Consider the following 27,187-nt stretch of genomic DNA (forward strand, 5'->3'; position numbering starts at 1 on the left):
TAGGCTCTCTTACTTCATGGCCCCTCCTTTCTTCAACTCCTTGCCTCCTTTCTTCCTCTATTTCATCCATTTTTTCCAAGTTTTCCCTTCCACCTACTTCTTTTCAGATATCCGTCCTTCTCTTTTCTCATGAGAAAAGAGATCCTTCTAACTAAATCTAGACACATGTAAGATATTTTACAAAGTTACCAGTTACTTTCCTTACTGAAACCGTATTGTTCTTTTTACTTTCCCCTTAGCAATTAGAATTTTCATAGCTATTCCACAGTATCCCAATAGCTTAGCCAACAGCTAGAAGAGTTCACAAGAATTAGCAATCAAGCCAAAATAAGAGACAGTAAACTATTACAGATGAACCTCAACTTTGAAAGGTTTAACTGGCAAATCTGCTTATTCGTGAGTTTGCCATCAATAATTAAACAAGAGTTTTGTTTTGTTTTTAAGTTTTGAGACCTAGTGTGGAAAAACACAGATGATGTGAACAGGCTAGAAAATGTAAAAAACTCTGCTGACTACATACTCTGTTTGGGGGCACCACACCCTTTGTCTTGGTACTAGCCAGCCTCACTCAACATGTTTTGCCTCTGTATGTGGTGTATCTCTTGTTTCTCACAGTTGGAAGTGGATATTAGCTATCTTCACATAGGAATAAGGTGAGTGGCATTTTTAAAATTAAAAATGTTTCTTAATTAATTGGTAGGTGCACAAATCAACCATACAGGCTAACACAGAGAAATGGAGAAGCAATCCAGTACATATATGGTCAACAGTTAAGGTTGGGGAGAATCTAGCGATATTAGCCATTTTTCCACTTTTGTGGTTTTCCCTGTGCCCCTAATCCATGTGAATATGGAGGTTCAACTGCTTATAAGTAGGTATACTAGACATAGCTGCACTCTGATCCTAAGTTGGAGTGGTGGGAAATGGAGAAACAAAATACTAGGAAAGATGCATGCCCTTTCCTCAATTTCAGCAAGTGACAGAGACGGAGGGTATGCACACACATTACCCTCTTTTTGGCAGGAAACCCTTTTGAGAATAGTACACAGTAACTTAGCCAGTAGGAACCAAGGATTAGAAGTGCTGAAAGAAAGCACTTTGCCAAAATCTTCTTTTCTCTGAAGCCTAAGTTAACTAAGTAACCAAGCGTGAAACATACAGACCTGTTTCCTCCCCAATTATCTGTTTAGCAGGAGAAGGAAATTTACATCAAAATATTTGTGCCCCGTGGAGTGTTTCCTCCATGTCCAATTTTTTTCCCTCCAATTGGCACAGTAAGATAAATTTTCTCCTAGTTCATTCTCCATATTCTGATACCTATGAAATTATGTTTTTCTTCTTGTATGAATAAACAGTACAATCATATACTGAAAGGTCTCATTAATTGCAGCTGAACTAATTCACAGGTTAACAGCTATAGGACTGCAGCCTAAGATATATCTAACTGCCATATGTGACAAACAAATGAAGATACTCTCTAGCTTTTTGTTTTAAAAATTGTACCACATGTCTATATCACCCTTTCTTCTACTGAACTCAAAGCAACATGGAACTCAAAGTTCCAAATCAGCCTCTCCATCTAGGCACTTGATGAGAGCTACTTAGTTTTCAAATGTATCATGAATACATGCTGTATCATATGTCCTCAAATTGTTCCAAGGGACCAACTGTAAATACGATCAGCCAGCATGCAAAAGAATAACACCCATGCAATTAGCAAGGTGACTGTGCTCCAGCAGTTTTTACAGTGATTTGTCAGATTGAAATTGCTGAGACTGAGATCTCAGCCACACAGACCAAAAGGATGTTTTAAAGTCTCCTAAACAGAGATGGTCTGAAACCTTATAAAAACAGATTAATACTGAGGAATGTATCGATGTCTATCAAACAACACAAAAGGGGAAACTGATGTACCCAGAGTGCCTTGCAGTAACCATCTCCTGACTATAGTGAGAAATACAAAGAGAGGAGCTGGAAAACAGAGAGGAGAGTGCAACAGCTTTTCTAACAATAGCATGATCATTGTTGGAACTCAACTATATCCAAACTCTTAACTGTACTTCTATCCCACTGAAATGAATATATAAGGCAATTTACGGGGGGAAAAGTGTATAATTAGTTCAGTGTTCAAATCGTCAATTCTTATGTTCAAACAAAACATTTCTATCCTTGGAAATAAAAAAACAATCACCGACACCTTAATTAGACACCCAGGATTAAAGGAAGGTAATTTATATCTGTTGAATCTGTTAGCCACATGCTTATTACCAACATAAACTATCTGAGCTACTACTATTAGACCAAATGGAAGTTTCTGGGGAAGGAAAGCAGTGAGCAACAGTGGCATAAGGAAATGCAGCCACAGAGACCATGGGAATACGAAAGCTTTTTTTAAGTCTGTAAAGGATACGAAAATGCAATACAAGAACAGTTACTAGAACAGTTACCAGAGAGAGGAATGCACAAGTACTAGTACTTGCCCCATGCCTCGGATGCACAGTACCATATTTGTGCATCCGAGGCATGGGCACTACGGGAAGAAACCCACTGTACCGCACAAAACATTTACGAAAGCTATAAAGCCAACTGCAAATCCCCCACCTTCACTCACACCAGCCCCGCCTTCGCTTCCGTATTTACAATCCTTCCTCTTCCCTCCAATTCCGTGCTTGCAGTGTCAGCGCTACAGCGAGCTGCTACTCAAGTTCTTGCTCGTTGCCATTGGCCTAACGGAACCTAACCCCGCCCACCGAAGACGATAGCATCCCGATTTCGAACATCCTTGACTGTTGATTGGCCAGCGGGGCCCGTCACTCCCCCACGCCGCGCACTGGGGCTCCTGAGGGAGCTCCGCGCTTCCGCTATAAGGACGAGGGAGGGGGAGGACGGCGGGGCAAAATGGACTCGATAGCCTCGCTACGGTCGGCACATGGTGTTCGCTCCCGGAACAGCCCTGGATACATTGGCGCTACCACGCTTTCCCGTTTACTTCCTATGTCTTTACTCTGTGCTCTCTTATCTTCCCAAGCCTCAAACAAAGTTTGCAGGGCAAGAAGCACCTCTAAAAGAGGACCCGCTAAACTCCCTCTACCCTCGAGGCCTCTCAGTGCAAGCAGTAACTAGCATAGCAAGGAAAGACGCTTTTGCTCAAAAGGCGCTAAAATGAAGCCGCCTTTCCGTTCTTCAGACAGCGTGGCGTGGCTGGCGCGCAGGCACAACAATCGCCACTCTCTTCCTGGTTCTGGCTCCAAAAGGAGGGACGGCGGAACACGCACTCTATCAACAACGCACGCAACGACGCGCCACACATCACTGAGGACGCTCAGAGCCGCTGCCCGCTCTGCACGGACGCAGCGCGGCCAGGTTGCTAACGCATACAGCACGGCAAGGTGATCACTTCCTGGATTCGTCCTCCCTCCATTACTCCAGCACCAGTGCCGCCCCCGGGAAGAGCAAGGGAGCAGCGTGCGCACCTCCCTCGTTTAGTCCACCCTCGGCCTTCCCCTCCCTTTTCCCGAGCCCCTCTCTCCCGCCATCTCGCGTCGCCGCTTACCGGCGCGGATGAGCAGATCGAGCTGATTCGTGGGCCCCTCATGAAGGGAAGTCGCCATGTTTATGCCGCTGGAGCGAGCAGCAGTAGCAGCGGCGGCGCCTTCGCATTGACCCGCAGGGGCTTCCTAGCGCTCGGCCGCGCGCGCAGGCGCGGCGCCCCGCTAGTCGGAGCGCGCGCACGGGCGCTCCCGCAAACGCAGCAGCCAACGCAGCTCGGCCGGATCTTCCTCTGCACGCTCGTTCCCGCGTTCGGCGGCCACGCAAAGAGCTATGCGCGGCTTTCCCTTCTCCCGCCCTCGCGTGCAGCAGCAACGACAGCGAAGCAGCGCTTCCTCCTCTAGCAGGGCGCACGCGATCCTTCCGCCGCTAGCCTCGCAGACAGGAAGTGCCGGGCGGCGCTCGTTCTCGCCCTCCCTCTTTTCTCTTCCATTCTGCAGGCAGAGCTCGAAAACCAAGCGGCAGCTGGCAAGACTAGGAAACGGAAGGGGATTCGGTGGTCCACCAGTCCTCTGCAGAGAGAATCCCCGGCGCCACATAATCACATCCAGTCGGTCCAAGACGGAGGAAAGGAAAGCCGCCGCCGCCGCCGCCACTGGCGTCTCATTCGTTCTTTTTCTCGTCCATGAAGTTGAAGAGCTGTGCAGGTGAGGATATATAAAAACGTTGCTGCCGCTGAAAGGAATCCAAGCCATCAACCACCCTGCTTTGCATTCTTGTTTCGATGTGGAGAGTAGCTACAGCTCAACTGCTATTAAAAGCTCCTTGCAATCCGCGTATTTCTTTCAGGTGCTACTTGAGTCAGGAAGGGCCTCCAGTGAACATCGGCCAGAAACTGCACCATTTGTTGGCAAGTTTTGAAAGTGCCACTTGAAACAAAGTTCTAGAATCGAGGCTCAGCTGAAGACACCCAAAGGACGACTTTAATGCAACGGGCCTGAGCAGTTGCTGCCAGGGGAACTAATCGTAAGAGCAGCCATGGTGGATTGGGCCCGTGGTCCATCTAGTCCAGCATTCAATTCACACAGTGGTCAACCAGCTGCCCACAGGATCCCACAAGCAGGTTATAAGTGCAACAGCAGCTTCCTGTCCTATGTCCAACCAAATCATGTGGAAATGCATTGGCTGGCATTAGCACATTACATCGTTGTTTCTGTGAGTCCCAGAATCTAGACTACATTAAAGGAAGCTAACACAGAGATAGAGATTTCAACCAGGAACTCTTTTCATAGGATCCCAGAGACGATTGATTCTTGCATTAGATAAAAATTCACGGGACAAACTGGAAGTTTACCTAGTAACTTTAGGTTCACTACATTCCTGTGCTTTTCCAGTGTACTAGAGTTACTCCACAGTTCTACAGGTAAGATGTTAGGAACCAAGAGTTTGACTTCTCACAGAATCCAAGAATAATCCATCTAGTTCAGTACTGGAGTGTACCTCACAAGTATGGCATGAAGGAAAACACCATTCCTTGATGTAGGGCAGCTGCACAATTCAGGTGGAAGTTGGAAGCAAAAGAAGTTTACAACGCACCTACAAGGCTGCCACTCCTATACACTCTTATGGAATGGGGAAATCCTGGCAATGAGAGCAATCATGAGTAAAATTCCATAGTTGCATCTTCATAGAGATCTATAGAATGTGGGATATTTTGCAGGCATTTTTTGGAACTTTCATCACAAATTGCAAGATGGAATGGGATGCTGCTCTACTATTATTTCTGAGCAAGCATCACTCCACTTTTTTTTCTTCCCATGAGTACTGCTCATAAGTAAAATTACATCAATGATTTTTACCTACTCCATTCGAATGTGTGAGTGGGTTCCATGCAGGTAGTTTACAAACCTCTTTGCCCATACAACTTGCATCTGTAATATGCAACTGCTAACTAAAAGTGAACTTTTGGGCTATGTTCTTGACAAATTACATCCAAATTAGAGGGTTGATTGAGCTATGACTAATTGTAGCCAATTGACAAATTCATGGAAGATGTAGGCTGAACATAACTAAAAATCACTTTTCAAATACAACAAAAAACAGAGCTCAATGGTAGGTGAAACTTGCAAACATATGAACATTTACCTGACAGTCCTTCTGAATTCAGTGGGACTTGAAATAAACATGTATAGGCTGTAAAAATATCTCCTCACTGCAGTTTTCAATTTTACTATCTACTCTCACTTTGGAGGGCTAGTCCAATAGTATGAGATGCAAAAGGTAAGCCAAATTATATATTTTTAAGCAAACTTCAATTGGTTTAGTACCATAGCTGAAAGCAATAATCAGTCAAGTTCCTTTGTGGGCCTTACATAAAACTAGCCATTAGGAATCAACTACTAATTAAATATATCCCATGTTTAAGGTCTAATAAACATTTCAATTATGCATGTTAAAAAATTTCAGATACACAATCTACAAGCGCATTTAGAAAATTGAATGGTGGCTATATTCTACAGTGGAACATCTGTTTACAAAGTTCTCCTAGTTTCTCTTTGCTATGTTTAGTTCAAGCAATTAAATCGGGTGGATAAGAATAGAAATTACAACTATCTCAAGATTCTGTCCTCCATACCAGACTAAGAACTGGCAATGAATGTTACCAAGGACTTGCCTATACACATATAGCCTTTCTATTATGCAAGGTGCTTTTGGAATCCCAAAGATTGTGATATGGTGAGTGCTGCAGAAAATCTGCAGATGGAAAGGGAAAAGACTGCTGCTGTTCTAATTATGTAACTCTTTAAATGATGGCTAAAGTCACCAGAACAGGTACATTTTTTTGTTTACTGAGAGATAACTTCCTTATCTTGGAGTATAAGATTGCAGGCTGGGGGAAAGGGAGAGCTTTAGCACTTGGAATGGTGAAGTAAGTTTGTTTAAGTTTATATGCATGCACATTACCATATCTATACAACTGCTAAAACAGCAGTTTCATTGGTTGTTCAACATAAGCATGGTATTTATAATTGTTTATTTATCAAGCACCTACAGTGCAATTATAGCTTCAAAATTTGAAATCAGATCTAATGTTTAGGGCAAAAAACCCCACATTTACACAGTATAAAAACATTATTTCTAACAAAATGATAAAATCCAGAGAAGTCTTAAACTTATGCTTATGTAATTGGCAAACAAATGAATGCTTTAAGTGGTTTTAAGATCTGTTTTCCATAAGGGTAGTATAAGTAGTAATCTGGAAAAAAGAAAGAAAACTTATTTTAGAATACGAGTCACCAGGTTTTTTTTGAAAAGGGTTAAGGGGTTTTCTAGCTATACCTTTCTCCCACCACTTGTTTAAAAATTCATTGTCCAGTAATGTACAAGTTTACCAAAAAGGGGGGGGTGATACTTACCAGCACTTTCTGGATCTTTTTTCTGCCTTCACCATGAAGTAAATCATGGAAGTGCTCCTGTTTAGATCTCCATTTTTCATGAAAGTCTTCTACCTCCCTGTGGCAACAATATTTTTAAAATTAAAACGAGTCTTCGCTTCTGCCACAGGGAGGATTTCTGATGCGACGTCAAGATCATGGGAAACTACAAACATACTTAATGGTGTCAGCAAATCTAAAAAGAAATCCCCTCACTGATCTCATTGTCCTGAAAATATCACATTAGCACTAATTTTGGCACAATTAGTGGAAAAATATGTGGCTGTATGCAATCCAAAACTCTTCAAATGAAAAGCCAAACAAACTACCAGTATATGCTCAATGAAGCAAGATAAATACATAAGCTGAAGACTGTCTTCTAAAGGAAGGAAGCATCAACCATCCAAGATAAGATCCTTTTCTATCCTATGCCCAGTTAGCAAGAGCTGAACAGGGCAGAGAAAAGAGGAAGGCAATTTAGCTTCCTGTTCTTCCAAAACAAAACAAAAACCCAGTGTTTTCTACAGTAGCTGCAAGAGGGACAAGAGCCTGATGCAGTATTCCCACTCCTGAGATCATGCAACCTCCAGAGGGGGATTACAAATATATGTCATGGTTCCTGAGATTCACTTCCAGAGTCTGTAAGATTGTTCCATTGCTTATCTGTATAAACAACTCAATAAAAATTAAGACATACGTCCCTTACAGTTTACTTGTAACTTTTCATGACAAATGGTTGGACCCAACATAGCCCTTCCATTCATGAAAAGAACTGAGGCTCAGCTGAGGTTCCTTGTGGAGGATGCAGTTTCTTCCATTTCCTCCTTTGTCTTGGAGGTTCTCATGCTACCTCCCACCCCTACAGAGGGTCTCATCCATACAAAGCAGCTTTACAGATGGAAAGAGGAATTGAAAAAAGAAAAGATTAATATTCTTGCTACCACTTGCTACAAAAAAGCCTGAATGAAAGCAATTGCTCTCAAGAACAAAATAAACAAAATTAGTTTTACCTTGCATAAAGAGAGTTTATTTTTTTCTTCTGAAATATATCTTAAGTTGAATAAATTAAGGACCCATTGTTATAAGCATTAATAGGATTCAGTCATATACCTGCTTAATTGTTAATAAGCCCCATTAAGCTCAAGGGGACTACTGAATAAAGAACTATGCTTTCATTTTATTATTCAGATTTGTATTTATTAATTGAATTTATTTGAAAGCTGCCCACTAGCATCACACTCTCTGCTTTTATATACCATTTTCCATGCAAATATTTTAATTACTTATTCCAGAAACTGGGTTTTCTTTTTTAAGAATTTGTATTGGAAGGAAAATAAAGAGTAGATGAACAGCCAAATCAGATTCACAGGTAGTTGCAAAGACGGTGTATCTCTCTGAACTGTTTTCCAGTTTCTGAGCCTTTAAAACAGACTTCCCTAATCTGGTGCCCTTCAAATGTGTTGGACTTCCATTCCTGGTATCCCATAGCTAGTACCCCTGCTTGCTGGAGGATGCTAAGAGTTGAAATCCAGCATGTTTGGAGGGAAATATGTTGGAGAAAAGTGCTCTACAGAAACTCTTTTCACTATTATTTCATATTGTTCACTACAGCTATAAATGCTAAACCTTTCTAGAATGGAAATCGCTTAAGATTCTTATTTCTGCTTTGAAAGTCAACACTATCCAGGGGTGTTTTCAGACAAGCCTTTTATTATGCAAGCTATATTGCCCAATTCATGAGTTTAACCAGACAACATCTTCTGGTCAAAATTTTTGTTTACCACAAAAAATAAGTTGAAGTAAAACTCTAGGAACTTTTCTGCCTAAAAGCTCCCCTGTACACAAGCCCTCAGCAGCAAAATCTGTTTGCATTTTAAGGACATGGTAAAGACACTTTCAAAGATACAGGTACACAGAGTTATCCATCTTCTTCATTTCACTATTAGTCTGGTACATTTCAGTGTAGCAAGCTATTACTTTATGGCCAGCCAGCTAGGACAGAGATACTAGTATCAAAATAAAATTTTGTTTTCAACTCAAACCTTTAGGGATTAAAAACAAATGTTGTGCACCTTTTTTTACCATACAGTATTAGATTATCACTGAAACAGCTTTAAAATGTTATCAGAAAGTAGCATTTTTAGAAAGCCTTCTGTATTAAAAGATGTACCACACTTACCTTCAACATGGCATTTCTATAACCCAGAGCAGAGATGTATTGACTAAATTTTTGAACATAATTTAATTACACAGACTGGGATTCAAAGAGCTACATGAATTGTTGAGATGTCTTCTTTGAAAAGCAGATCACCCTCCATATCATGTCACCACTTTTGATACTCCTGTCTATATCATAAGCATTTTACAAGTGGTACAAAGAGTGTTTTCTGAAAAGTTCCAAACCTGCTTTGGGCATGCAGTTATTTGAATCTTGGCCAACAGGGTCAGAATTTATGAGCTAGAACAACATAATTGGTTCTTTTAGATGGAAGCATATTAGTCACTCTTAAAAATACACGGGTACATTTTTTGTCAACAAGAAGCTCTTAACTGCAGGATTCTCACAAGCTTGTCTAAAATACACAGTATAAACAAGCTAAACTAACAATCTCAGAAATTTATATTATAAATGGAAAGGCTTTTCAGCAACAAGGAAGTACTGGATGGGACTCAGCTTGCCATCCTGGGCAAATCAGTAAGTCACACACATCACCTACTTAGTTGTCAAGTCTTAAGTCTATTTTTTTAATCAATACTCCCATCACTGATCACACTACAAGTGAATAATTCAACAGAGCTCTTTAAAATAAACTCTTGGCACAGTTACTGTTTTACTAGAACAGATCCATATCTTATTAATGCTGAATTATAGTCTCACTGTACTGTTATAACTGCATTATGACTAAAATACACCTTGAGTGAAACAGTTGCTCCACACATTGAAACTAGAAGCATATGATAGAAATCCTACAAACTTCAATGGAATGTATTCATAGCCAACTAGGAATGCTAAAGCTTCTCAGAAGACAGCAATTAAAAATTCCTTAAATTTTTCTTATAAGTTACTTTGATTCATTAAGATTACAATCCCTATGTTCAAGTCAACACATTGAGGTGCAATCTTATGCATGTTTAAGACAAAAAGTCCAGCATACTTCATCCAGCCTTTAAATCAGGTTTTTTTTCCTTTAGAAGCAGATTACTGTTCAAGTAAATATTTCATACTTTCAACCAATTTGGAAAAATGAAGTATTTCCTACTGCTGTAGCACACCTTAACGGTTTGTTTTGCAAAGACATCAGCATTGTAGAAAAGAAACCCAGAGCACACATTGACCACTACATTAACTGACCACTGTCAGCTGTGCCTTTTATTATTAAGAGGAAAATAACAAGGTCACTCCAAGAGACAAGCTGTCTGATGATTAGGGATAGAAACTGTAAGGAAAAGCATCAAAGCGTCTTCAAATTTTATGTTAAGATAGAACTAGCCTATTTGTGCAACATGCACAGCAGCAGTTTTTTTTTCCTATTAGCTGAGCCACGCCTACTAAATTAAAGAGGAGCAAATGAAGGAAATAAAAATTTCAGTGAAACATATTACTAGCTTAAATGTAAAGCCCCAGCAAAGTTGTTTTTTTTTTTTTTTTAAGGTCTACCTGTTTTTATTGTTTCAGTCTCCACTTCTTGTTCTTCTGCAACATCTTGTAGCAGGTAAGTTTCATCATCATAAACAAAGATCTGTGCAGCATATCCTTGTTCTATTCTGGCACTTGGTACAGGCTCTACAATCACTGCTGGATATTCAGAGACTGGTTCATTCTCCTGAAGGGTACAGTGAGAAAGAGTTAACTGTTTACAATGTTAATCTAACTGCCCTCCTTTCTCCTTAGTGACTTTATCTTTTTAACTGAATATTAAAAATAAACTTGGATTTTTTTCTATTTGAATATATCGCACCCTTAAGCAGAGGTAGAAAATGTAAGCCACATCAAGGCCACATCAGAAACACACCAACTGGAGGAACATAACTTAAAGGTAGGCAAACATTGATCCACATAATCAAGTAGTAGTTGACAAGGTAATGATTATAAAAATATGGATTTCTATAGAAATAGAAGAACTACAAATTCTATAGAATAATATAGAAATAGAATTTTGAAAGAATGAAGTCCAGAATGGTACTTGGAATTCATAAAGAGTTCATTTAGATTGATAACTGTTATGTTACCCAAACCTGTTCTAAAATAAAGAAATATTAAAATAATTTAGCTTTGATTATACTCTAACACCTCCTAAATCACTACAGTGATAGACTTATTTCCCTCAGCCAAAGCTGTGATTTATCAGACATTACTGTTCTTCATTTTCTCTGCCTTACTGCAGTGAGGAATTCTAAGCAAGTAGTATTCTCTGTCCCTTACAACATGCACCCCTAGTGTCCACAATCAATATTTACAAAGCCTGCAGGAAAAATAGGTTGCACGTCATTTTCTGACCTTGCCTTGAATTTGTACTCCATTGCTGTCAAACTCCAAACTTGAACCTCCACTGTCAACTACTGCTGATGTCATTGTGCATTCCCTGGAAGGATTACAAGGCTGATGGCAAAGTATGTAAATATTCCAAATGATGGCAATGCTGAATGTTAAGAGAAATGAACTAGGTAGAGTAGTTCCAAAAATTAAATTTCTTCAATACTGGGATCAGAAGTCCTGAAAGAAAAGGCATAAAGAACACTAGATATACTCAAGAATGTTGAATATCTGTTCTTCAAGAAATATATACAACTACTGCACATGAAAGTAGGGAATCAATACTGATTAAAAATAGGCATCAATTGTAATACTCTAAAGAGTTACTGATTGTGATCATATCATAATTATGAAGTTTATACCATATGTGGAAGAGCCATTGCCCTAAAGTTAAGTTTCACCACAATTAAACTTTCACTTAGCTTTAGTTCATATTTTATGCTTTTCATGCTTGGCTTATTTCAGGAACTGCATATTATATAGTTTTTATTAATGTTATAATTATAAACCATATGGGTGATTGCAAAGTTCAAAAACAGTCTTAATGTAATATTTTACTATCATATTATAAATCTATAGTAATAAATAAAAATGGCTTGCCCTTCCTCACAAGGAGCCCAGAGATGCAAACAACCTATATAAAACAATACATCACATCAATGTAATTACAATTATAATTCTAAAATCACAGATACATAATGCAATAAACAATCAATATAAAGATACATGTAAAACAATCCTAGATAGGATTGCCTGTGCCCCAAATCTTGTACAAATAAAATGTTTTTAACTGGTGCAGCATAACAGAAATGTGAGGTAACTGAATCTTTTTACCAAAAAGGAGTTCCAGGACAGGGATGCCACAGCCAAGAAGGCGCAGCCATGTGCAGCAGCCCCACTGGCCACATTTCTCAAAGGCATCACAACCCAAGAAATAGTCCAATCAGAAGATATTGGAGCATGGAATACTGTTGCCAATTTATCTCAGTCCAGGAGCAGCCACAGTAGGTGAACAGCTGGCCATAAGCACTCCTCTCCACTGAATGACCTTGAGCCTCTACTGATAATCTTGAATCAAGGAGTAATCCTAGCCTACATAGCTGCACCATCAGGGGAGTGCTTTCACACTCAGAACAGGCTGTCTGTTCTAAGACCCAATGACCACCTGCCCAGACATCCTCCATCTTATCAAGAGTTAACTTCAGTTTATCAGCCCTCATGCAGTCCATCTCTACCTTCAGGCATGAATCCAGCGCGTATACACATATGCTCCTGATTCTAGTGGAATGGAGAGATACAGGATGTTATCCATATATTGGTGACCCTATGTTACAAATCCCTGGATGATTCCCCTACAATGTCATATATCTGTTAAATAGAATGAGAGACAAAATGGAACTTTGTAGGATCACACAATGTAACTGCCATGAAGCCAGCTCTCCCAAAAGTACTCTGGTAAGCAATCCTGCATGAGGAATGGAATCGCTGTAATATAGTGCCCTTACTGTCGCCACAGACCTGTTCCCAGAAGATCCAAAAGGCATTATGGTGACTGAAACACCACACTGAAAGCTAATGCGAGGTACTCCATATCTCTTTTCCAAAGTTATCAATCAGAATGATCAAGCCTGTTTCAGTGCTGTGTCCAGACTCAACATGGGTCTACATAATCTGCTTCATCTAGACACAGCTGCAGCTGGTCTTGGTCACCTAGCACAGGAATGGGGTATTGCAAATAGACAATAGTCACCAAAAACCTCTGGGCAGAAGTACAGTGTCTTCAAGAAGGACTGCATCAGTCTCTTTCATGATAACATACATAACATCCCCTCTAACAAGGAGTTTACCATTTCCTGGCCCTATCCATTTAATGTATCCCTCCAGGAATTCACAGAGCAGGGATCTAGAGAGTAAGAGATTGGCCTGACTGTAACAAGCATCTTGTCAAAATTCTCACGCTGCAAAACCCCAAAATTATTCCAATCATCCACGACCAGATGATACTCTGAATCCTTCTACATGACTTACTACAATAGCACAGTTCACCATGAATGCAAGAGAGTTTGGCCTTCAAAATGTTTCTCAAAACCATCACAGAACTTTTCCAAGGGCCTAGCTGTTCCCATTCACCAACCAGATCAGTCCAATCAATATCCTAAAGAGTTTTATGGAGAAATTCATCAAGGACACAATGATGGTGGTGAAGTAAGCTAACTTTGTTGCCACTACTGTGACATAGTGAAAATCATGTTGTACTCTTACTTGTGTCTGATCACCTTTAAATCGAGACTTATACCACCTGTGCTTTAACCACTATCCAGTCTACATCACTGCTCAGAGGTCCTCAGAGAACTGGGAAGCCTTCCAGGATCCACATAGCTAAAGAGGGTGCTAAGGAGTGATAGCAATGATTCTCCAAAGAGGTCTGCCTGGCACCGTCGTTACTGGTTTTTCGGCGCCAGGTAAAGACCTTTTTATTTAAACATCATTTTAATTGTTAAAACATATGATCTGGCCAGGGCAACTTCTTCTTCCTTCTCTTTCTCCTCCTATATTTTTATTTACTTAATTTATACTGATAATTTTAATCTTATATTTGTAAATCAATGTATTTTTTGTATTTTTGCATTTAATGGTAATTTATTATGTGCTATTGTATTTCAATGTATTTTATTGTGTTGTAAGCCGCCCCGAGGTTTCGGCAAGGGGCGGCATAGAAATGTAATAATAATAATAATAATAATAATAATAATAATAATAATAATAGTCCTCAACCAGTGCCTGAGCTTGATAATGGACTGGATGAAGGCCAATACATTAGGGATCAATCCAGACAAGACAGAAGTACTGTTGGTGGGCGGTCAATTGGATGGGTTGAATGGTCTACACCCTGTCATGGATGGGGTTGTGCTTCGTCTAAAGGACAGGGTCCACAGTTTGGGGTACTCCTGGATCCAAAACTTTCACTTGAGTCTTAGGTCAACTCAGTGGCCAGGAGCACCTTCTTCCAACTGCAGCTAATTTACCAGTTGCATTCATAGCTAGACAGACAAAGCCTAGCCACAGTCATACATGCCTTGGTCACATCCCAACTAGATTATTTTAACAAGCTTTACACACGCTTTGAAGATGGTTCAGATACTTCAAAATAGTTGGTTCAAAATAGGGCCACATGATTGCTGACAAGAACTAGTCCACGAACCCATATCACACCACTTCTATACCAACTACACTGGCTACCAAGCCCAATTTAAAGTGTTTGAATAAAGCCCCAAACAGCTTGGGTCCTGGGTACCTAAAAGATCATCTGGGTACCTAAAAGATAAATAAATAACTCATCTAACCACTTCACAGTGAGACAAGAACACTGGAAGGTGCACCAGCCATGCCAGCCAAAAAATTCCTCAGAGCATTCAGGCGCATTCTCCCATGCCTGCAAAGAAGGTTAGTAACAGCCAATCCAAATTTCCATTAGTGACAAAATGGTCACATTTACCCTCCCCAACAGTATCAGCTAATCCCCAATCCGCTCTATAGCCAATACCAGATTCAAAAGTATTACCTGCAACATGTGTTGGATCAGTGGTGTATTCTGACAAAAATATGGCTATCATGGTGGTTGTAAAGTCCTTAGCAGGCTCATCTAAGGCAGCTAGGGTTCCCTAACACCACCCTGGAAATCACATATACCAGGGAGGTTGTTGGGCAACAGAGTTAGTATACCAACAACAGCCTGTTCTTTCTGTGAGACAGCATCAGATACAAACCCTCATATCTAGCTCCTAGGTGGGCAGGTTTCCTGGTAAGGAAAACTGAGTTCACAAACATGATTTTCCAAATAGAATAAATGCTGCACCAAGCAGAATGCTGGATCAAGTCTGGCCTAGGATCTTTCATGCAGTTCTTAGATATATATGCCAGATAAGCTCCTTATCCATGATAAAATCCTGCATGAGTAATGTTGGCATTTGAAAAGTGGCATGGGGTGGGATGGTTGAGGGATAGAGAAAGAGACAGAACTCTTAGCATCCTATAACTATGAACATTTGCTCTAGCCGCTGTTCAGTGGAAATTGTAATTCTAATTACAAGCAGAAAGCCACAAGGAATTGCAACGGGAACAAAGGGGAACAATAAAAGAGTTCAACACCAAATATTCCTCAGAGCAACTGAAGCAGAAGCAGAGGAAGGCAGCCACCCTCTGCATCTGAACAGACCAGGAAAGGAAATAACTGGACTCAAAGAGCCAACTAATGGAGGAAAAGAAGAAAAAAATAAAATGAAACTAGATATGACAATACCAGAAAGCCACTCTTTTCAATTACTGGCCCAGCTCAGATGTAACATTAATTGTGTGAATACACAGACCTTTTCAATTCTCTTCAACACAATGCCAACCATTGGAGTTTTTTCTACTCTATGGAGCTCTCAATTCTCACTTAAACTTTCCATGAATTGAAGAGACCACAAAGGCAGTAAGGATATGTATTTTGTTTTACAAATTAAAATTTTGTTTCCTGCTTAAAAACACTCTCAAGTAAATGAGAGAACAAATGAGAACAGCAAGGTCCAAGCTATGCCTATACAAAACAGGAAGCAGCATATCATGAGTCCTCACCAGAAGGCTTTTCTGGGACTTTCCAGGTAAGCTAAACAAGCCATTGTCATTTCAGTCTTCCTAGGTAAAGTGAGTTTTTTGTTATCTGTGTCTTAGATGGAATAGAAAGAAGGAAAATGAAGCAAGAGCCTTCACAATTCTTTGGAAGTTTCATGTTTTTGTAAGGATCGTTTAGTTGTTTGCTTCAAAGACTAGACACACCAATCGAAGCCAAGAAACATGTATTTTCTTGTTTTTGGTTGCCTAGACCCATGCAGAAGTCAAGATGCATCCTATCTGTCAGTAAGTAAAGATAAAACCTGTGGGAAATCCTCAAATTGTTCATGATTATCTTAAAGCCTGTATCTTTTTTAGAGCTGCTTGCTCACACAGACTCCAGTTTACATAACCCCTTAAAAAGCAATTCAATATAAATTCTTGGTGGGTATTAAACTAAAAAATAAAGCACAGTATACAGATTAAACATAAAGAAAAAGTATATTAATTGTTTTTTAAAAAAACACATGACCGATACTCTGTTTAGCTATTTAAGGCAGAATCCACCAGAGAATAATGGAAAAATCTACCACCTGAAGAGGAATGGCCCATTTTAATGGTTCAATTTCCTCTAACTACTATGTAATATTACACAATAGTCAACCATTACATCTTTCTTGCAACATCTACCAGCTTAGCTGGGAGAATCTTCCCGAATGAAGGCACTGCACAGGAGTATAACCCATATGTGTGATGCACAAAGAGTATGAAGAACTACCAGCAGTCAATTCAGCCTGCAATTTCCACGTTGAGATTAGGTCTGAACTGAAGACTTCACCTAACTATAATATATGGACTTTTCTGTTAGTTTCCCTTTACCTCCAATCCCTGCTTTTTTACTACTTAGCCTGATGAAGAATTCTGGATAACTCAAAAGCTTGCTCAGTTTTTGTGGCACTTGGGTGGTTCTAACAAATGTATTGCTTAACCATGGATATAAGATTGGTTTTGGTACCCAAATGATGCGTCAGAGGCAGATGGGCTCCTGAATGAAATCTACAAACCTCACCTCATGGAAGACGAATGCCTCTTTTAGAATCTCACACTGTTTACTCAATGCATATCTGTTATGCCAGACATAAGTGAAGCCTGTGGGAAGTCTGTTTTCTTGTAAGCATTATTTTTAATCATCATTACACTGAACAACCCCGCAAAAGCTGCACCTTATCCACCTTCATGTTCACTATGCAGGCAGGGCCAAATGCACCAAACAAGAAATCCTCCAGAGAAAAGGTACTGGGATACAAAAGGAATGGCACAGAATGGCAGTAATTAACAACAGATTCTTTCACTAATCAGACACCCCTTACCCAGTGAAATCTGTGTACCAACCTGTTCCAATAATTTGACAAAACAATCCCAGGGCTTCATCCTGTTCTGGGCTGGAACCTCTTGTTCTTTAACCCTATTTATTCCTGAAAGGAATTGTCAGGACTGTGTTCATCACTTTTATGTCTTCATTTCTTCAACCAAGCAACAAGGCCAGCTAGGCTCAAAATGCATTCTGTAGCACCAATTCCATCCCTAGTCCGAAAGGGCCTCCAGCTCAAAATATGGCATACAGTTCTTCTCTGTCTGGTTCTCGCTGGTCATCTGAATTTAACTATAAGCCTACCTGCTCATTCCTTCTGCTGAAGATCAAGCAAATGTTACCTCTGGGATACTGACATTGCCCCACATGTAAGACACATTTTAAAATATTTAGTGGGGTTGTTGCACTTAGCTGGAAGGTTCCCTAAGTCAATCAATGCATACAATCTAAGGTAGCTGGAATCCTTGCAATGTTACTGCAGACTCAATAGGAAGGGCTATCCAATCAAACTAAGTCCATCAGGGTATAGGGGCATACAAGCAGCCTAAGACAGGCCCTGCCTGTAAATCTAATTGTCTGAAATAACAATGCAGAGTTGAAGATTAGACTGCCCAGAAGAACTGACAGACATACATGGTGAACAGAACCAGGTGGGGGGCATACTTAGGGGTCCATTAATACAGATGGTTGGCCAAGCCATGGTCCACCTGAAGCCTTTAGAATGGTTGATACCAGAGGCATTACAAAAGCTAGGGACTCAAGGGCAGTCCCCCTGTGATTTGAGCACTGATTGGTTTGCTATGCTCATTGAAGGGAAAGTGAAGCCATTCAGGTAGTTCAATTTCAATCCTATGCATACTGACTTAGGAGCACATTGCACTGAACCAAGGAAGGCCTTATTTCTGAGTCCACAGGAATACTGATTATGGGTGACAATTACGCAAACACTTGTTCATATAACAAAACTTCCCTTCCAGAATCCTACTTTCCTGAAATCTATTTTAAGGGATCCTTCAAACTCTCTGTAGCAGATTTCAGGCAGTATGGGGACTGCAGGAGGAGGGATTCATTCTACTGACAGATGGAATACTGATGGTTAGATGCCACTGGATGCAATCCAAGCCTGAATACAACCAGCAATCCATTTGCAATGTAATCCTAAACATACTCATTCAGGAAGTAAAGCTCACTGAAATTGTATAGAACTGGTTTTTGCAGATGACTTTAGTAGAATTGTGTTCAACCACAATTTGTGGGCCCCTGAATGTAAATATATAAGTAAATAAAAGGTGGGCAGCCTACCTGACACAAGAGGGAGGTATGAGGTCCATATAAGCATTGCAACTGTTTGTCTTCCTAAACAGCAAAGAGGAGGTGAATTTCCTGTCAAGTCCTCTTTTTTGCACACACGCAAATATAAATCTAGCCACTGTGCCAATAAGTCCAACCATCAACAGGAAACAAAATGGTGGAAATTTGCAAGCACTGCAGAGATAGAATCATAGTAAGCTGTTGCTACAGTGTGTGTATTCCACACAGCTATCAGATTAGCATACAGTCAGAGCACTAAAGTGTGTTGCTAGCTTGGAAACAGGAGCTCGGCTCTCTTTTCTTCTCACAGTGGACCTCTGGGAATGCCACATATGCAGTTAACACAGGGCTGGGCCTCGTTTCTGAGTTGGAGAAAATACTAGATTGCCTCCAATCCTGCCAGTGATGACTTTTAACAGCCAGAGCAAGTAACCTTGAATAGGGCAATGGACAACTGGCAACAATAAAAGGGGAACCCCCTCTAAGTATTATCTGCAAGGCAGAGTCATTAGCTAGAAAAGCCCAAAGTGGGCAAGGTACTTTGAGTACAACTAGTCTTATCCCTACAAGTTTAGCCCATGTAATTTGGATTCTCAAGTACCACAAACAGGATGAAAGTATACAATACAACCCTGTGCACAAATAACAATTTTGGCTGAATACAGAAAAATCATGAATTCATAAATACATTAATGTGGTCTGAGTTGATGGTGACCTATTAAGAAAAGGATCTTGTGATTGTACTGGGCTGTTCAACAAAAATGCTCATCCAGTATGTGGCTGCTACAAAGAAGGAAAATTCTATGTTGGTGATCATTAGGAAAGGAAATAGCAATAAAACTGCCAGTATCATAATGCTGTTATAAAAATCTGTAGCATGACTGCTGACCACACTTCAAATACTGTGATCACGTCTGGTCACCATACCATACCACACACAATGTAGAACTGGAAAATTGCAGAAAAGGGCAACCAAAGTGAAGCATATTCCTGTGAGAAATGGTTATAATGCATCATCCTTTTTTAGCTTAAAAAAGGCAAATAAGTATGTACATGATGGAGGTGTATAAAGATACGCATAGTGTGGAAGAAGTGGATAGGCCTCTTTCAAACTACAAAAGCCTATGATATCATATAAAGCCCATTGGTGAGACTGCAAGAAACTAATGCTGGTCTAGCTGGGCACTTTGGGGGAACAATTCTATGCTCTTTTGGAGAGCAAGTTTTTGATTCTCAGATCCACAGTCAAAGCTGGGAATTGCAGATCTGACTCCTCCCCCTTTATATCTGGTATGGAAAGAACCAATCATCTACTCTCGAAGGTTGTAAAAATGACCTTGGAGGGGGCAAAGGGTGTGTTCCAGTGGGAGGGAAGGAAACTGGAGAAGCCAGGATAAAAGATACCCTAAAACCTCACCAGCCTCCTTCCCACTACTCAAATCCGGAAATGTTCCAGCTAGATAGGCAAAAAGCATTTCTAGTGAAATTAGCAGAAAGGATGAGGAAGTGGTAATTGCCACACCTTCCATTCTGCGCAGGATGACTTAAATCTCCAAGTGAAACGGCTTATGGGTACTTCAACATGATTGTGCCTCTGGAGGATCACAAGTATGAGGTCTAGAAAAAATATCTGTATTAAATCTTTTGTATTGCTTTGTTTAAGCTTTTAAAGACAAGAGCCTACTCTTTTCTGATGCCATTTTAATAGCAATTGCTGGTTTGGAATAACATTTCTTTGCAAGCATGAACAGCTGTTTCTAAGCATGAATGCAAACCCTGAACTCAGAATGCCAGGAAAGTATTCTTAGCATCCTTGATTAAGCCTGGTCTTCCCCAACCAGGTGCCCTCCAGATGTTTAGGATCACAGGTGTCATTATCTTATCACTGACCATGCTGACTGCAGATGATGGAAGCTGTAATCTAAAACATCTGAAAAGCAACACATTGGAAAAGCTTACTAAACTCATGACTTAATTCTATAGCACAATTATGTTCCACTCTGATTTCAAAGCCTTATATTTTAAGGCAAATGCCACTGTTATATTTAGTAGGTCACAACTGAAGCTCTGGCTTATACTCAAAATCATTTCCTCAAGCATAGCTGACATGGATTTAGAACCACATGTAGCACTTTCTTTACATATTAATTGAAGTTAGTGGAACTTCTAAATAAGTGTATCCATTTATTTATTAAAACCATTGTGTTCATTAGTAGCCTTTTCTACATTCACAGTTTTGTCACTGTTATTTGCCATCAAATTGTCTCCTATTTGTGGCAACCCTGTGAATTAAAGCCCTCCAAAATGGCCTGACCTTGACAACTCTGCTCAGCTCTTGTAAACTCAAGGCTGTGGCTTTCTTGACTTGGTATTCCTCTTCTTTTGCCTTCTACTTTCCCTAGCATTATTAGATAACAATTGCACAGAATAATTAAATCAGATTTAGATGCAATCCTATGGCTTGTGCCCTTGATGCCCATGAGTCCTCTATCTGAGGTATTATTCAGATCCAGTACAGAGCAGGAGAAACAGCAGAGGTAATCTCTGTCAACCCTGTAACTCTGCATTTTCATTAGGCCATCTAGATAGTGCTAACTGACCTCACAGATCCAGTTGATGCAGTTCTTTCTGAACTGGCTGTAAGGTGGGGAGTGAAATCAGAACACAGATTCCTAACATTGAGTCAGAATTCTGTCTCAGAGCTTGAAGCCCAAGAACTAGGGGCTTAGGATTGCTCCTTTAACACATCAGCAACACAGAAAAAATAGCAAAAACTAGCCAAAGGCAAAATACAGAAGGTGTCTTCCCTCCTTCAAAAGATAAAAAGAAGGCAAACACAAGTTACAGGGAGGTGTACACTCCATGGCCTCAGGAGAAATTGTGCAAACCCTTGCTCCTCACAATAGTTCTTGCTTCACATGGGAGTTGGAAATAGAAGCGTTTCTCTCTGAGATATGTGAAACCAGCATATTGAATTCAACCCAGACGTGTATGGTTTTTGACATCACACATCCATAAGGAAACATGTGGCAACATTTTTTAGTACTTGGAAGTTTTCAAGTGCTCAAGGAGAACCTTACATATAAATCATTACAATGCTCAAATCTGCAAATTACAAGTGCTTTTCAAGGTGGTCTTTGCCCAAGAAGCCATGCAGAGAGTCCAGATAGGGGCTATGCAAGTGGCATAAAAATTAATTACATAAAAGAAATAAAAAATAAGAAATGACACCTACACAGTAACTAGTGCTGCAAAAAAAAATAATTTTACCTACTACAGCATTCAGCCTAGCAAAAAGCAGAGTGGATCAAACAGAAATAACAATAAAAGTAATGAGGGTCAAGCTGTGTGAGGCAGCTTTAGCAATAACCAAGCAATCTATCACTGCCCTCAACAGAAGCCAAATAGAAGTTATCCATGATTCTGCAAGCCAGGGTTTGCAACACCTCTAGCAAAGACTCTGCATCAGCGATGGGAAGTGAGCTGAACAATTTTGCTAGCAATGAATTAAGCAAGAAGATCATTCACCATCTGCCAGAAAAGACTTAGCATCAAAACACCACTACTGATGTACACTACACAGAAAGTCCGGGTTGGGACTATTGGATGCAGTTTTATAAATCAAATCAAATAAAAAAATAAAACACCCTTTACCATCCAGAAAAGCTCCACTGTGATTCAGTGATATAATTGATTCAGTTGATACAATAGAGACAGAAAAGAAAGAATCATTGCTGCCATCTCCGCAAAGACCTGTAACTTACTTTGTGTTAAGTTGCTCAGTCAAATATAGCCAGGACTTTTCAACGCCATCATTCTCATAGTTTCCCAACAGTTTTCATGTCACCTCACGCCTCACTAAACCAAAGAGCTGAGTTCAGCCAGAAGGAGCCATCAGTCTCCACAGATGGTCCAACCTAATGACCATCTGTAGAGGGGCATTCAACTTCAGGAGAGCACTGACCAGGGAGCATAGTGATCCAGCCCATGACACTGGTATATCAATATAGCAGGTTGACTTATCTCTAGCCTTGGTAGATAAATGCTAAGAACCAGGTATGGATGGGAAAAAATATATTCTTATTATACTAACTTTTGGGGAGGGGAGATGGACACCTCTCATAATATTCTCTCTTCCAGAATGGTACTACAGCTATTTCCAAGAAAAAGCAATGAAAGCCTGTTCCAACAAAATCAGAGGGAAGGTCTGCATGACACCACTATCCAGTGTGGTAAGGCTGTGATGCATGTAGATACCATTTTCAATATGCAGCCCCCACTTGGGGATTATAGTGCCACCTCTGCTTGCCAGTTGCACACTGCATGACAGTCCCCAAATGGGGTTTCTATATGGAACCTGGAGTCCATAATTATACATGTGGGTTAGAAGCCATGGCATGTCATCTGAAGAAGGTCAGACAGTCTTATGGCATATTATGACACGATCTAACTTATTAGATTTATATCGTCTTTTATCCTACAAAGAAACCAAGGTAACTTGCATAACCTCCTCTGCATTTTAAACTCACAATGTAACACTAAACTAAGCACAGATGGATGTTTTCTAAGTTGTTTAGCATTGTCCCTGACAGAAGGAGCCAAGCAGCAGTGATTGCACAGTGTGCCAATAGTTGCATAGCACAAATAATTTCAGCAAAGCAGCTTCTCTCATCCTTGCATGGCAAGCTACATCTGATGAAATTTATTCTTCCACACAGATCAGCTCTTAAAATTGCAGGAGTTCCTGTTGTCTTCCTTAGTGCTAGACCACTCTAAAAAAGGAGGAAGGTAGAGATAACTGGGTAATAATTTAATTAAATCCTATGTTTAAAATTGAAAATAAAAATAGGTCCTGGATCTGTTAAGTCTAAAAAGTACTACCACAAGTTATATTTCAAGACTAAACACAGGGAGAATTTTCTTTCAGTGTTAGTACATGATAGCAATAAAAATATACATACAACACTATGACAGCCATGTTGGATGTAGCTGGGGAGTAGAGGTTTCTTGTTTAGCTGGTGCCTTCTAAACCACTATTAAACTGCTAAATTTTTAAAATTTAAATAATGTATTGCATTTCTACCAATGGTAAAAAGGCAATGTACATACAAGGCAAAGTTAAGCTATAATAATAAATTAGCACATTGTAATTAAACTGTAAGATCAACAGAAAAAGAATACAAGCAAGGGAAATAGGTTTCCATGACTCTAAAAATGCAATGTCTCCGCAGGAATTCTTTAATAAATTTTCCTGGGCAATACAGGTCCACACATATGCTGACAAACAACTTTATGAAATAGCCTCAGAGTCAAATGCACTTTGTTCTCTTCAAATATTCTAGTAATACATACACAATTAAAATCATAGACCAATGCCAAATAAAACTATCATAAAATTTGACACAACGTAAGTTGTGACATCACAAGTGTTCATAGAACTCTTATGTAGCCTTTTTGTTTGTTTCTTGTAAAAGTTTAGTAATAAAATTGAAATTCATCTCTGTATGTCTTTATCTTAGTTCACGGTGTAATTTTATCTTCTCTGAAAAATGTTCCAGTTTTTAAAAAGAGAGATGCATTTTGCTATGATCTTTTGTGTCAGTCACTTGCAATTGAGTTCAACAAAGTATGAACATGAGCATGTACATGAAACAAGTCACAGAAACTCATGGCAGAGTTGTAATGATGAGAGATGAACTCACCGTCCCCTTCCAGAAGCTATCTACTGGCGATTCCTTTTAGTTACTAAGTCAGTTAGACGAAGCGAGAATCTCCATTCAGATTCCAGCATCCCAAAGGTAAAAATGCAACCACTAAGCAAGGATCGCCAACTCAAACTGGGCTAATTCAGACCCTATATCCGACAGAAAAGGGAACATGTCAGGGCACATTTACAGCCCTCCTCCCTTCAAAGACAATCACGTGCAGAGGCCAGTGATCCACATCCGTTCTTGGTAGACGTGGAAAATATTTGTAAGCCATGCGGTACAAGAGGGATTTTGTTTGTTTCGCTTTTTAATTTTTATTTGTTAATTCGGGGAAAAAGATGGAGGAGTTCTGCCTTTCACAGCCACGAAAGAACGCGCCGTGATAATAGAAACCGTCTAACCGACGTTTGGCAAGGATTTGCATATGCAAGCCTCATCCGGAAAAGGAGGCAATAGACAGACAAGAAACTGAAAGTAAAGGCTTACGAGGGAGGGCTAGGAGGCAAGTGGAGTCATCCCAATTGACAGGGAACGGATTAAAGCTGCTTCACTTCCCGGCAGCGACGATGGCCTCGCATATCCCACTTACACCACCCTTCCCTTTGCAGGATTCATCAACAAAGCCAAGCCAAGCCAAGCCAAGCCAGCACCAATGAGGGCTGGGGTTGAGGACGGAAGGGAGATTTTCTGACATTTTCACAAATTCCCTCGTGTGGTTTGCTAGGAAGTCCTTTAGATGCCCTCCTTTTCCTATATAATGTGTATTCCACGAATATTCGGGTGGGAAGAGACGGGAGAGTGAGACGCCGATACTTCTGTTTTCCACCCCCAAGACAAAAACCTGACAGACCAGCCTTCGCCTGGTTAACCAGACACACGCACACAGCCTGATTTCCTTACCCATCCCCATTTCCCTAACTACACACACGCACATTGCACAATCTTTAACTAGGAAGGGAGGGAAATTACAGTTCTATGGACTCAGGGGGACTTTCCACGGCCAGTTGATTCCCAGCCTCCCCTGACTAGCGAAGACTTCCATAACAAACAAATACACACACTCTTATATAAACCGATGGAGGGGCACAGATGGGGGAGAAGAGCAGGATCTCCCACTCTCCACCTCCCTCCAAATGAAAGGGTCTCCAACGCCTCCGGGACTTTCCAGCCTGAGCCCCACGTCCCTTGTCGGTCCAACATGAGTGCTCCAAGATCATGGGGGGAATAAGACATAAATATCTGTTCGCTTCCTCCATCCTGCCTCCTGATGAGGGGAGGGGTGGACCTTGGGCACCTCGTCTCTGAACTGCGGGCCCATCAGCTCCACCGAGAGGGAAACGCCAAGAGAGAGCTCGTCCACCCCTGCCTGTTCGGCTACCGCCGCTGAGGCCGGGTTCAGTCCCGGAGCGGCCGCTGCCATTTCTCTACGGGCCAAAAAGCTCGGTATGTCGCCTCCGACGGGCTGAAGCGGGCCAGCCCGAGGAACAGAGAAGTGAAACCCCCCCACGCCGCCGCCGCCGTTGCCTTTCCTTACCTTGTTTATGTGTCAAAGGGAAGCGTCACGTCGCTCTCCCTCTCTCAGGCCGAGTAGCGGCGGGAGGAAAACAGCCGGCAGCGGCAGCAACAGCCAGGGGAGAACCAGCTCGGAGGGGGGGGGGAGGGAGGCTCCTCGCTAGCAGCGGCGGCAGCAGCCGCCCAACACGAGGGGAGGAGACACAAGGAGGAGGAGGAGGCAGGGCGCGAGCTGGGCCCATGCGATAGCCAAGGCAGGCTGGCTGGCCGCCTGCCCGCCCGCTTGCCTCATTCACCCAGTCGCCTGCCCGCTCAAGAGCAGCCAGGCAGGCTGCGCGTCTCCGGCCCTCGGTCTCTGCTTCTGCACATGCTCCAGCACCTGAAGCGCCTCCGCTAGTAGGCATGTGCGCACCAGAGGCTCGCACATGCCCATTCACAAGGATTAGCTGCTACCGCTGTGACGAGTACTACTGCTACTAGCGGTGCTGCCGCTGCTCCTATTGCTGTTACTCACAGTAGCAGCAGGATTGAGCCTGCTTGTTTCGTTGCACACTGAAGAACGACGGCCGAAGAAATGGGTAATTGATATCTGCCTGTCTATTTAAATTGATAATTGTCTGTCTAACCGAAGGGTGTGGTTCTGTTCACGTCCACACATAGGTAAGGCCTACTGAGTTTAGTGGAGCTTAGTCTTGTACCGTAAATAAAATACCATAAGACAGTGAGTAGCATAAGAAAATCAAGAGAGATTGTAAAAGTAAGTATGGTTGTCACGCGGGATTGCTGCATCTAATCCCTCTGCTCGTTAATCTACGTCATCATTTTTTTTGTAAACTGGAATTATCCCACGCTTCGGTATTAAATGTTTCCAAGGCAGCTTGTAAAGTAGCTCGAGCATGCTAGGTAAAATCCACTGGGTGTTGTTTTTTTAAAGTTCGGGTGAAAATGTAGTGGGAAGGAGAGCACATGCAGTTGTGGCTGGTGAGCAAATCACCCGGGGTGGGGATGCATAACTATGGTGCAAAGGGAGTTGTGCCCCCTTTTTAAGGACAGCTTTTCAGTGCGTATTTACTAGAGAGTTCGTCGCATTACGCTCTATGGGACTTACATCTGAATAAACTTCCCTAGGTTCCCGGTTCCATCTGGTATGCACTTCCTGGAGTAAGGTCATTGAACTCAGTGAGCTTTACTTCTGAATAAACCTGTAGAGACTTTGGTTGTAAATCTTGTGTGG

General features: G+C 41.1%; 1 protein-coding gene and 1 long non-coding RNA gene across 4 annotated transcripts in view; one reads left to right on the forward strand and one right to left on the reverse strand.

The window, feature by feature from the left end:
• Window positions 1–26,108, reverse strand: part of ELF2 (E74 like ETS transcription factor 2) — a 42,620-nt gene extending 16,512 nt beyond the window's left edge. Inside the window, exons 1-3 of one of the 3 annotated variants that reach the window (XM_044430770.1) lie at window positions 25,976–26,108; window positions 11,422–11,637; window positions 10,582–10,747 (exon numbers count right to left, since the gene is read on the reverse strand). In XM_044430770.1, the coding sequence (XP_044286705.1) occupies window positions 10,582–10,747; window positions 11,422–11,496 (241 nt within the window). In that variant the 5' untranslated portion in view covers window positions 11,497–11,637; window positions 25,976–26,108. Of the gene's footprint in view, window positions 1–3,553; window positions 3,781–10,581; window positions 10,748–11,421; window positions 11,638–24,435; window positions 25,650–25,975 lie in introns of those variants that run through there. The other 2 variants (XM_044430771.1, XM_044430772.1) reach the window with 2 other exon arrangements.
• Window positions 4,127–5,691, forward strand: LOC123023765. The gene is made up of 2 exons (XR_006414791.1): window positions 4,127–4,196; window positions 4,339–5,691. It is a non-coding gene; the product is annotated as an uncharacterized LOC123023765 (long non-coding RNA).
• Window positions 26,109–27,187: the final 1,079 nt, after the last annotated feature.

The sequence above is a fragment of the Varanus komodoensis genome, unplaced genomic scaffold (genome assembly GCF_004798865.1).
Source record: "Varanus komodoensis strain SLA01 unplaced genomic scaffold, ASM479886v1 scaffold21, whole genome shotgun sequence".
NCBI lineage: Eukaryota > Metazoa > Chordata > Lepidosauria > Squamata > Varanidae > Varanus > Varanus komodoensis.